Here is a 12582-nt window from a genome sequence, read left to right on the forward strand (position 1 = left end):
ACAGATGTTCTCCATCCTTACTGGAGAGGAATCAGCTTTTACACTCTGACTGCTGTTTTCATGTAAGGAAAGAAACACCAAATCACATCTGAGTCAATGAGTGCAACAGTTGGGTTCAGGAACTAAAAAAGACAGACCTACTGTGAGCGATGAGGTTGTTAATCGATGATATTTTGCTTCTGTTGAACCCGTCAGTCAGCATTATTTCAACTTATTTATAAAATAATCATGTTGAACAATGGAATGCGTGGTGAATCACTACATTACCCATGATGCTGTACAGAAAATTCCACCAATCAGAGTTGAAAAAAGGTAAACACGCTGTTTAGCTCCACCCAGTCCCATGAAGCTCCGCAAGAATCGATCTCTACGCTCTCAAAATATTTATATATATATATGCATATTTTGCAATAAACTTTTAATATATAGTTTTTTTTTAATATGTAATCAATATTTCAAAAGAGTAGTTTTATATTTCTTCATCAGTTTTAATTCAATTATGCTGTTCGCAAAGCTTCATGGGATTGTAGTTTTTGAGTACACGGTCTTGTACCTTTGTGTTTTTATCCGATTTTCAAATATATTTTTGCTTCAAATCAAAGTTTGTAATCTTAGGATTTACTTCGTAGCTGGTTGGCTTGGTTCATAATGTTTTAACAAAAACTTTTTTGAAATACCGATGGGAAAAATGAACAGAAAAATATTTTCCGAACCAGCGCCGCTGAAAAAGGGGGCTGGCGCTAAAGCACTCTATACGGCCATATGTTCTTTAGACCAAATAAATGTTCTGTTTCGTTTAAAAAAAATAATATTATTCGCCACAAGTCACACATTTCAAATGGCTTTTTTTTGCAAGTGGTAAGGGCCATACGCAACACAAATAATGTAAATTTTTCCAATGAAATAAGATGGATCATCATCCAAAATAGCTTATATTAAAATGCATATGCAGAAATTCAGGTTCAGAGGAGAGGAACAGAACGATTTAATGCAGAAATTAAATGCAGATTTAACACTGATATCAAGGTTTGCAATCAGGATTGTATTCTCCACATTTCATTTGTGATTAGATTTGTTATAATTTTGTTAATTTCTCAGTTTTCCCTTGAAACACTTTCTCTATTCTGTTACCTGCTTTACATATATTCATAATGGCATGATTACCCTGTAGGATTCACCTTCTCTCATCATTTCAAAGCTCAAATTCTGCCTGTGACACTCCCTCTTCTGGATTTTAGTGGTAAGACAGATAAATTCACACTGATTACAAAATCTGCATAAAACTTTGTGGATTAGATATAAAATTTGTTCTTCATGAGATGTGTGTCTGAAAATGTGTCTGAAATTTAATCAAAGCCAGTCTTTCAAATTTCAAGATTGTACAACATAAACAGTCATTTTATGTCTGCAAATATTTGTTCGTTTAACTATTTCTTTGCAATTTTTGTTAAATATTTGTCTAAAGAGCATGCACACCTAATTGAATTCAAACTTGTTCATCAGTTAATAAGGAGAATATTTATTGAATAACTAGTAACAGGTCAGTATTCCAAACAGACAGTGAAAAATATGTAATTAATGTTTAGAAATAACTCAACTGTTTAAATATATAATATATAATGTGTAACATTTAATTAACAGTTAAAACATTTTTTGAAGGTTGTCTCACATAGATGTGTTAAACGAATATATATTGGCAGGTATCATTTACATTTAAATGAATATATATCCCACTATACATAGTGGCCCTGTCCCAAATGACACTCTTTATGTTCACTTTTTTGTGATTGCATGGGAGTCCATGAGACTAGTGTGTCCAATTAGTCATTTTAGGCTTCAGTAACATGCTCACCAATGCTCCCATTGAATGCACTTTTTGAGGAACTGTGAGAGATTAGGATTTGGGACAGGGCCAGTGTCTACCTGAATATTGCCACAGAACTATAATTTATCCTCAATTTTCTTTCCTAGAAGTTTCATGAAAATTCTCCTAAAGGATCCACTGAACGCAGGGCTTGAAAAGTAATAGACAATGGGATTGAGCACGCTGTTGAAGTAGGTAAAGCAGACAGTGGTTTTGAACGCATCATTTGCCTCACTGAAATAGTGGCACTCGTTATACCAGAGCTTCAGGACATACATGGCGATACGCGAGATGTTGCTTGGGAAGAAACATATAACGAAAACCACAGCCACTGCTAAGATAAACTGCACTGCTCTTTTGATTTTGCCCTTTTTGTCCAATGTCTTACTCTTTAACTGCCATGTAATACATGTCGTGCAGAAGATTACAATGGCCGTGGGCACGAAGAACTGGATAACGTAGAACACATTGTGCCAGGTGAACCGTGAATTATTCCCAAAGCAGATGTTGAAGCTCTCACACTGTGTGTGGTTGTTTAGATAGTAGAAATGTTTGTCTGTTAACAGGTAGGCAGTCATGGCTATGATGAGACCCCACAGGCCAAAAGAGACCCATAGGGCGTAGCGCAGACCCATGCGGTTGATGCGGTTGAGAGGGTGGACGATCTTCAGGTATCGATCAACAGCGACAGCAGTGAGGAAGAATATACCAGCAGCTCTGTTGGTGGCCAGAAGAAACAGCAAAATACGGCAGAAAGCGTCTCCGAAGACCCAGTCCTTGCCCCTGCGGTAGTAGTCAGCCCTGAAAGGAAGGCAGAAAAGGACCACAGAATCCGCCAGAGCCAGGTGAGCTAGATAAATAGAATTGGGCTTCCAGGTGTCCTTGTGGAAGAAGAACATCGAGAGGGCGAGGACATTCCCCATAAGGCCCAATATGAATTCCGTGAACATTACAGGGGGAAGGAATTGGTCCAGCATGGGTGTTTCATAAGTGCAGCAGATTGAGGAGTTGTTCATGATTATGATGCTGCTGTGAAACTAGACAAAAGTCAGAGAACTTCATATCTTTTTACTGTTTCGTCTCATACGGAAATGATTCCCATGAGACTTGTTCTTAAGATGTTTGCTCTCATGCAAATGGTGTAGATGTAAGCATGCACAAGGACAACAAAAAACCCAGGTGTGATGGGTAAATGGCCTCGAGAGGAATTTGTGCCTCTAATGAATTTAATAATCACATCACTTTACAACTTGGGACTCTCCAAAAGCACCATTAAAATGATTATGAGTAGTGTACTTTACACTTGGGCATACAATGAAAAACTGAACAATACAATTAACAAAGAACTTTTTGTTTTTGTTCAACATGATTTTGCATGTTTTGCTCCTGATGTAAGTGTTAGGATAAATCTCACAAAAAAATGTCCAGGTTATATTTCAATCCAAAATTATTATATATATATATATATATTTTTTTTTTTTTAATAAAAATAACTTATCATTAGTACGCTTTTTTTTGCATTGTGACTATTTTAATGACAGTTAAGCACATATTTAATAAAAAAAGAACATATATTTTTAAAATAAGCAGACATTGAAGTACAAATACTATTATGATTTACGCAATTGTTCTTTATAAATGTAATATTTTTTATAATTTGTATATATATTTGTATATTATTATAGTATGCAATTGAAATTTGTGAGGGCCATTACTGACATTATTGCCAGTAAATATAGCTCTTTTGATTTTGGGGCGAAATATAATCTGGGCATTTATTTAAAAAAAAAAATTTCGCATTACAATATTCTGGCTAAATTACTTACTTCAATTAATAATACTTATATATGGACTTTTACAAACCCAGGTAAAGAAACAACTTTGCAACAACTAGAACAGAAATAAAAAGAGAAAGTAGCTCACATAGATACTAGAGACCGAAGAAAATAAGCACAATAAAACGAGGCAAAATCTCAGTCAGAACATTTCAATAAAACCAAGTAAACAAATGTTTTCTGTTAAGTTGTGAAGGTGGGAAGCCATGAAGATGCAGGGGGAGAGAGTTCCAGCATCTCGGGGCCGTCGAGCTGAAGGACCTGCTCCCCGTGGAGGACATTGTGAATAAATTGGTGCCAGAGGATTTGAGAGTCCGTCAGACCGAGGAGTGTAGGGATGAATCTAATCAGCGGGGGTCTTTAAACCGCTTACAGTTCACAGCTGTGGACTAGTGGCATTGGAGTATAAGAGTTATATGTGCATGGTAGAACGTTGATTCAGCATGCATTTTTTACTTTTGAACAGATATATTTTTGTGGAAATAAGTGTGGCATTTCTGAAATTTTAAATGGCAGTTGGACTGGAGTGTGGACTGAAGAAAAGGAGAGAAATGCAGCGGCTGTGATTGTTTTTTTTGTTTTTTTTTTGTATTATGGCTTAAACATCAGGTTGGTTTTCCCCAAAACCTATTGGAGCACTAAGAAAAGTATCATTTAGCCGCATGGATATTTTGCTGACACTTTTGTGTGCTTAATGAAACCATCAAGTAAGTCACAAGTGTGTATTGTCATTGTATTGAATTCACCCTACTGGATATTCTTTAAATTATCTCCTTTTGTATTTTGCAGAAGAAATAAAGTCTTACGATTTCAGAATGATATGAGGGTGAGTAAATGATTTTTTTTATTTTTGTGAACATGTAATGAATATACTTTTAAAATGTATATCTAAATCAAACTAAAGGCTACAGTGTTGCACTGGATTCAGCAATAAAAGAAACGATGCACAACAGATGTGTGTCGAATGAGACCGAAATTTATTAGTCTATTGTTTGCATGTGTGAAATGCTTTAAGTCACATCATTCCAGACATTTGGCAACCAAGTGACAAAGCTGCTATCAAGAACTGAAAAACCCCAAGGATGAAGCCAAGTCCATGGAAATTCTATACAGTAAATAAAATAGATATAAAAGGGCTTTTATGTCAATGTGTACATTTGGCCAGGTTTGCTGTCACGTCACATCAGTTTCAGTAAAAGTGCATATGGGGCTTCACTTTTTGACCTCTCCAAGATCGTCGATGCTGTCGTCATCCACCTGTCGGGTTAGAGAATATGTCAAGAAAAGCTTTGATAATGGTTCACCTGGTCGGATTGACCGCTGGGATCTGGGATGTTTGCTCACCTCAGGCCACTTTTCCTGGATGACATCGATGATATCATCTGTAAAGTCTCCCTGAATGATGATTTCGTCTTCTGCTGTCACTGAGGCACCACAGGAGAATTTCTGAGCAAAAAACCTCTGAGCCTCCTTAAGGTCGATGTCTGATGTGAACCACAGAATAAAAAGTTACCGCAGGGTAAAAATACATGACAAACATTTAATACTTATTACTACAATCACAGCCTTACCGAAAGTGGCCATGCCACACACCCTCGTGACATATTTCTTTTTAGCTCTAGGGATTTTTGCTATTGTGATTTTTTGAGGGACGGTCTTCTTTTTCTGTTTGATTTGACCTCTTCCACCTGCAAAGGGAACAAAAAAAAAAACAGGAAAAAGACTTTAATATCTAGAGAGAGAAAAATCTGTAATTTCCAGCAATTAAAATCAAGCTGAAATTAAACTAAATATAAATATTAGATTTAAAACTTAAATTAAAATGAGAAATTTGAATGAAGTTTAAGTTGAATTATTACAATTAAAATAGAAATAAATGAGCTAAATAGAAATAAAATAATAATAAAAATGGCAAAATGACCAACTTAAACTGAAAATATAAAAATAAAAGTATTCAAAATATCAATAAATACTACAATATTATATAAATAATACTAAAATAACATAGAAATACTGTATGCTTTAACTAATCTTGACATAAAAATTAAAGTAGCCTGGTATTGAAGATCATATCAATAACCAATGACAAAACCAAAATACACTTAAAAAAATTCTAATAAATATCTTAATTGGAGAGTTAAGAGATTCAGGAAAGTTTTGGATGTGGTGTGCAATGCCAATGGAAAAATTACGCAGATTCAAACTTGGGAGCAACATCGTTAGCTCGTGCAAATACTTATTTTATAGATATCTAAATATAAAATGAAATGTTTAACCTCTCTTCTGTTTCTTCTTCTCCTCTTCCTCTCCTGCAGGGGGCACTTCTCCACCACAGCCTCCTCCTCCTCCTCCTCCTCCACCACCTCCTCTTGTTTCCTGTTTGAGTGCTGTACCTATACAACAGCAGTGATTTTGGTTAGCAAAATACTGGCAAACTGATACAGCAGTGCATGTCATAAAGGTGCTGACCAAATATCACCCCCTCCCACATTTTTGTGTGACTTGTACCCCCGGTTTCACAGACAAGACTTAAAGGAGTAGTTCACTTTTTAAAAAACTTTTGCTGATATTTTACTCTCCCCCATGTCATCCAAGATGTCCATGTCTTTCTTTCTTCAGTCGAAAAGAAATTAAGGTTTTTGATGAAAACATTCTAGGATTTTTGAACAAATCATTCAACGAACAAAATGACTCGTTTTGATGAACGAGTTCGAACAGGAGAGTCACGAACGTGCATCACAGAACAGATCAAGGCGAGCATATGTGCTTATAAAACTTAAACTTTTTTAATTTATTTTTGAAATGACCGATCGTTTCGCAAGATAAGACTCTTATGCATCGTCTGGTATCGTTTAAAGCCATTTGAAGCTGCACTGAAACTTTCATTTGGACCTTGGACCGTTCGGTACCCAATGAAGTCCATTATATGGAGAAAAATCCTAGAATGTTCTCATCAAAAACCTTAATTTCTTTTCGACTAAAGAAAGAAAGACATGGACATCTTGGATGACATGGGGGTGAGTAAATTATCAGCAAAAGTTTTTTTTAAAGTGAACTAATCCTTTAAGCTAGTCCCAGACTAAAATGCATGTTTGAGCTGTTTTAGCTGAAAGCAACTTGCATGATATATCTTAAAATATGTCCGTGCCATTGTTTTGTCATTGTTAATCTAAGCCTTGTCTGTGAAACCGAAAGTTGATCAATGAAATTCACGAGATCAATGAAAGTTGCTGTGAAAGAAAGTTGACTTGCCAAGAGTCAGTTTTGCAAACACATCAGGAAAGTTCTTCTCAAGCCACTGTTTGCATTTGGCTGGCTCAGGCATGTACTCGCAGTACTAGCAGAGCAAAGAGAAACTTTTTATTAATTCACTTAATACCATCATTCCGTATGAAGTTTTCACTGAATAAATCTAAAAAACAACCACCGTACGTCAAGAAACAAGTAATAAAACAGAAGTGATAATTTGTAAGGTTTTGTACTCACCTCTACTGGCAGAGAACAAACTGCAAGTAAAAGAAGACAGAGATTACACAGCTGTGAAACAAAATATTAAGAGAATAACATTTAATTTAAAAAATGGAATTTTCAATGCAGTTCATTTCCCACAAAAAAAAGAAGCATTTTCTCACCTCCACAGTAGAGAACTTTCAGTGGGTATTTTGCATCTGGGTCGGCCCGATCCCCTTTATTTTCTGGTAAACCTGACTCTGCATTTTCAGTAGTAGCCATATTACATGAATCTACACAAACCATAGAGAACACAAGGGTTATTTTAGACTCATAATTCGAGCTTATCCACTGTAGCTAACGAACTGATACTTCAATTCTAAGCTATTATGCTGCAAAAAAGCACATACAACTTGAGGAAAGTGTTAAGTTTGCACAAACATTTTTTTTGCAACACTGTCAAAACCAACAATGTTGTGCCTTCATGACGTGCATGCAGAAATGTGGTCTGTCTGAAGATTATTATACTTAATTTATAACAGATATAACTAACTACACATCAGGCACAGGTTTTTGGGATGAAATTTAAAATGCCATAACCAAAGATGTGCAGATCTGTTCATCTTATTACAAAAGGCCCATTTGACAGAACAGAGATCTTCCACACTATTTATGTGCACTATTTAACAACCTTGGGCAAATCGTTTTAATAGATTCAAATTCATTAAACTCTCAAAACATTCTATTTTGGATCATAAAAGTATGCATTTAAGCGCATTTAAACATATTAAATGTCATGTACCAGCAACACCCTAGTGGTGCTTTAGAGATACTAACCAACACACTAGGACCAGATGCAATGGCTCTGATCAAAGCTTCTTCGTATAACACTCTCATAAGCATTCAAATATAGTTTAAACATCTTTCAGAGCCACTGACAGTGATTTAAATCATGAAGCCTCCGCACAATGATCATCCATCTACACCACTGAGCTCCCATTCATTAGCCACCACTGCTAATCACAGCTCTCCTACATCAGCCACGCGCTCAAACTCATACATACCCCGTCGGTATAATCTCAGTTTAACTTGCTTTTGAGTAACACCTTGCTCATTATTACATTAACTATAGTTGTTATTCTTTAACGGGTGAAAGAGTTTCACTGTATTACTTGTTTCACTGTTCACACCTTCACTGTCTGATTTGGCTTTGGGTCCTGACAACGCCTGTCTGAGGCAGAGCAACGACTGCGTTTGCGCCTATGCCGTATTACGTACATACGTCGTGGTGGAGTATTTTAGGTTAATAGTGAATTAATAGTTTTCATATAAGCAAGATCTGTTTAGATAAGTCATTTTATGTCATTTCATAAAATTAAAACGCATAAAGCTATTTTTTAACGAAAATTTTAAACCAGGCATCGCGGTGGACGCCTCGTTCAGCGCAGATCACATTCACAACATGCCGTTTAAGAATTCCGACAATAATTCCCGGTTCTTGTCATTTACATTTCACAATGATTCTGAATTAATTTTTATAACTGCATATTTTTGTTAATTTTTATAAATTAATCTTAGTTTGGAAATACGAATTAGGGTGTTTAGATTGCATTTGTTTGTTTATTTTCAATCCCGAGTGTCTTGTTTACACTTAAATAATGGATCTTTAAAAACAATTAGACTTAGTTCTGTGATAATCAGACAATGATGCTGATATTGTGCATCTGGTTGATGTTGGAGCTGATGTTTTGTTCATTTAAAGGGAGGTCAGATGTAATTTGAGGACTTGTCTCTTAGTCCAGATATTTGTCAGTGTTATTATTTGTCCGATGTGAGATTTGATGGAGGGGTTTAAAGACAGAAGAAACTCTAAAACTCCTGGAAGTTTTTCAATATCAAAAGGTGATAAACGTCATGCAACAATAATGAAATTCAACATGATGATTGTTATATTACATGAATTAACTTGATGATTTCACAGGATATCCAGTGGAGCCATGGCACAGTACTCCTGTAAAAAAGGTTGGTTGTTTTTCAAATTGTTTTATGTTATAATATCACTCATCAGTGGATGAGGTGGGGGAAAGCGAAGGACCACCTGATCATGATCTCATAACTCCTTCAATTCTATTAAAAAAGCATCCATGATGTTTGTTGAGAAGGTGTGCAGAACTACAATGGCTGTAGACTTTGAATGAGCTTAAATAATTTTATTGGATATTTTTAATCACTATGTGACTTCCTTTCATTTGTGTTCTTAAATTGTTTTGATGAATTCATGATTATTCTAAGATGTGGAAATTAGAGATAATAAAAAATAAGTAACGTTAATGGCCTAAATTCTGACTGATATCTAACTTAATCCTCTAAAAAACCTTTTAGGTAACGTTAACACTTAAGTATGAGGGACACATATTCACTATTAACTATGACTTTTGCCTCAATAAGCTACTAGTTTATTGCTTATTAATAGTTAGTTAGGTAGTTGTATCGTTTATGTATTGGGTAGGATTAAGGGGTGTAGAATAATGGTCATGCAGAATTGAAAATTAATATGTGAAAAAATTATGATATGTTTCCCCCGTTTTATTGTAAATCTTGCATTTTCTCAGTAAACAGAACGCATACTTTTTACACTTTTAATGTGTATTGTTTTGCATTCTGTTTGCATATTGCAATGCATAAATGTTCCTTTGCATTTATTGTAATGGTGATTTCATGTTGAGCAGTTACATATTAAATTTAACTTTACACTTACTGGCAAATAAAAGAGATTTGATGCTCATTTTATGATACTCAATTCTTCAGAATCTTTTTGCTGCTTATGAGACCCCAGATGTTTCCTCCACCAAGCTCCCAGATGAAAACAGAACGAGACCAGCAGCACTGAGTTTGCAAGATCTCTCAAAACCATTGTCGTCTTTTTCATTAACGCAGAACTTCCAGGTACAAATTTTGTTTGAAACGGCTTAAAGTGATTTCCCACATTTGCTGCTTATCGCTTGATAATTCCCAGTTTTCCAGAATACTATTTTATTTTAAAACTGGTTGGCATATTAACTTTTGGATGGGTCTGTGGCTTATGTATTGTCCTGTTTTTGTGATGTTACCAGACACCAGATAATGGGTTGGAGGTCTCCACCATGCAGAGGCAGCGGCTGGAGCTGCAGCTTCTCATAGCAGAATTAAAGGACCGCGACCAGGAACTCAATTCTATGGCAGCTGCCCATCACAAGCAGCTGCTGTCCTGGGAGCAGGACCGTCAGAGAGTGCTGATCCTGGAACAGAGATGTTCCCGAATGGAGGGTGAGAGTGAATCCAGTGTGAAGTTCACTAATTTCGTTTTATTACCATTTCCACTTTTTTTTCCTGCCCCGTAGAATCAAACAGGTTGTTTTTGATACTGTACCTTTAAGACCTCTGTATTAAACACTTGGGCCCGGTTTCATAGACAGTGCTTCTATTAAGCCAGGATTAGGCCTTGAGACAAAACAATGGCACTGACATATTTAAAGATATGTCAGTGCAAGTTGCTTTCAGTTAAAACACCTCAAACATGCATTTTAGTCTGGGACAACCTGGGGTTAGAGTGTAGTGCTATAGTTTCAAAACGTTGCTCTATTTGAGCATCCGGACCGGTCTCAATGAATAAATAATTTGACTGTATTATCAACTCTTTTGATTCAAAGTAGCAAGAAATTCAGTTTTCCTTGAATCGAAGTGTCTCTCTCTTCTGCTCAACATGGCTGCATTAATTTGATCACAAATACAGTGAAAACAGGTATATTGAGAAATTATTACACTTTACCAGAACTGATTTGTATTTCAGTATATTGTAAAATGTCATTTATTCCTGTGATCAAAGCTGAGTTTTAGCATCATTACTCCAGTCTTCAGATCCTTCAGAAATCATTCTAATATGCTGATTTCTTCTTATTATCAATGTTGAAAATCATGTTGTTGTGGAAATTGAGATAAATTCTTTGATGGAATTTTTCTTAGATTATTTGATGAATAGAAAGTTCAAAAGAGCACAATTATTTTGTAATAATTTTTTTTTGTAATATTATAAATGTCATTACTGTCACTTTTGATCAATTTTGTCCATCCTTCATGAATAATGGTAGTCGTTTCTTTAAAAAAAAACACTGTATAATGTATTTAACCGCTCATGGTTGCCTAGATGAGCTGGATAAGCGTAATGAGGTGATCAGAACTCTCAGTAGGCGGACGAAGGTGGCAGAAGCGAGAGAGAAAGACTCGCACAGAGATCTCAACACCACCCAACAGCAACTACACGAGCTGAGCCGGAGACAGATGAACACCAGCAGACATGAGCAGGACTTGGAGGTGAAGTCCATTTTTATTTTTACTTAGAGCTTTTGGTCTAGCATGTCCCATCCTGATCCAATCATTTCTTGTCTTCTATCTTGCATCAATTAAATGACACTCATAGGAGAGGAACCAGAGTCTGAACTCCACAGTCATGATACTGTCATCACAGGTGGGGCAGCTGAAGGTGCGCGAGGAAGAGATCAGCTCCATGCTCAAGCTGAAGGTAGCAGAGACTCAAAACACTCACACATCCTTTATCTTATGTCCTACGAATCAGACACACTAATGTAAGTGCATGCTTTTTTTATCAGGATAAAGATGTGATTGAGGCCACAAATCACATTTTAGAGCTGTCTGGTCGTCTTTGTGACCTAGAGAAATCAATTGAAGAGCTGCGAACACGTGAGAGCAAAACGCTCCGAGAAATGGAGGAACACAAACACAGATTCAGAGAGGGCAGACATGAAAACACACAACTAAAAGGTAGGTTTTTTTAACAATCCCAGATCCTTGACTGGTGTTCTCTAGGAATCCTACCATGTCTTCTTCTGTCTCTTGCTTAATGTAAATCTACTGTATGAAAAATAAATACGCTGTCGGTATGTTTAATTTATTTATTTTTTTGCAGCTGAGCTTCAGGAAAAAAACATTGAGAACAACAGCCAGAGAGAAGAACTCATCCGCTTAAAGCAGGAAAACCAGCTGCTGAAGAAAGAGATCACTGCTGTTGAATTTCAGAGGATGAGTATGTCACTACTGTTCGTTTTATAGTGTAAGATAGGCTCTGTTTTAAACCCTAGTGACCTGCATCGTAGGCATGTTCTGGACTTTTTCAGACTGTTGCGGAAATTTGAATTTCAAGGGTATGTTTTGAAAAATATGTTAAAAAAGATATTAAATTGTCAGTAAATGTTTTAAATTAAAGTTCACAAACACATTGTTACACGATGTTATTAATGCCTAACAAGGAAATTTATTGATGTACATCTTTTTAAAAATGTTTCGGAACAGCCATAATAAAACAATGATAACAAACAGCAATAATGCCTAAACAAACACTAACTGGTGCAGAAAACATATTTTATGGTTTTATTTTCA

At 35.9% G+C, this 12582-nt stretch overlaps 3 protein-coding genes and 1 long non-coding RNA gene across 7 annotated transcripts in view; 2 read left to right on the forward strand and 2 right to left on the reverse strand.

Annotated features, from left to right (window-relative positions):
* Positions 1 to 6132, forward strand: LOC143750557 (uncharacterized). Of its 2 annotated transcripts, none has more exons than XR_013207174.1 (3): positions 1 to 62; positions 4489 to 4525; positions 6015 to 6132. It is a non-coding gene; the product is annotated as an uncharacterized LOC143750557 (long non-coding RNA). The 2 variants fall into 2 exon arrangements; XR_013207175.1 differs by lacking the exon at positions 1 to 62 and adding an exon at positions 4309 to 4406.
* LOC143750554 (hydroxycarboxylic acid receptor 2-like) lies at positions 1814 to 2880 on the reverse strand. Its single transcript, XM_077243703.1, has one exon. The coding sequence runs from the start codon at positions 2878 to 2880 to the stop codon at positions 1942 to 1944; it is 939 nt and encodes a 312-aa protein (XP_077099818.1). The 3' UTR covers positions 1814 to 1941.
* Positions 4654 to 8424, reverse strand: denr (density-regulated protein). 2 transcript variants are annotated; one of them, XM_077243705.1, is made up of 8 exons: positions 8340 to 8424; positions 7332 to 7442; positions 7186 to 7205; positions 6952 to 7036; positions 5976 to 6092; positions 5271 to 5387; positions 5044 to 5183; positions 4654 to 4956 (listed from the first exon to the last, which is right to left on the reverse strand). In XM_077243705.1, exons 2-8 carry the CDS (start codon positions 7429 to 7431, stop codon positions 4912 to 4914), a joined length of 624 nt encoding a protein of 207 aa, XP_077099820.1. In that variant the 5' UTR covers positions 7432 to 7442; positions 8340 to 8424; the 3' UTR covers positions 4654 to 4911. The 2 variants fall into 2 exon arrangements, with proteins under 2 accessions (XP_077099820.1, XP_077099819.1); XM_077243704.1 differs by having other exon boundaries at positions 8214 to 8382.
* The window catches only part of ccdc62 (coiled-coil domain containing 62), a 10257-nt gene continuing 6062 nt past the window's right edge, over positions 8388 to 12582 (forward strand). Inside the window, exons 1-8 of one of the 2 annotated variants that reach the window (XM_077243699.1) lie at positions 8388 to 9051; positions 9131 to 9171; positions 9958 to 10095; positions 10263 to 10455; positions 11333 to 11499; positions 11606 to 11707; positions 11796 to 11967; positions 12113 to 12229. In XM_077243699.1, coding sequence (XP_077099814.1) covers positions 8991 to 9051; positions 9131 to 9171; positions 9958 to 10095; positions 10263 to 10455; positions 11333 to 11499; positions 11606 to 11707; positions 11796 to 11967; positions 12113 to 12229 — 991 coding nt within the window. In that variant the 5' untranslated portion in view covers positions 8388 to 8990. The remainder of the gene's footprint in view (positions 9052 to 9130; positions 9172 to 9957; positions 10096 to 10262; positions 10456 to 11332; positions 11500 to 11605; positions 11708 to 11795; positions 11968 to 12112; positions 12230 to 12582) is intronic. The other variant, XM_077243700.1, reaches the window with a different exon arrangement.

This window comes from Siphateles boraxobius, unplaced genomic scaffold (genome assembly GCF_051911475.1).
Source record: "Siphateles boraxobius isolate OS27281-9 unplaced genomic scaffold, OSU_SipBor_1 25, whole genome shotgun sequence".
NCBI lineage: Eukaryota > Metazoa > Chordata > Actinopteri > Cypriniformes > Leuciscidae > Siphateles > Siphateles boraxobius.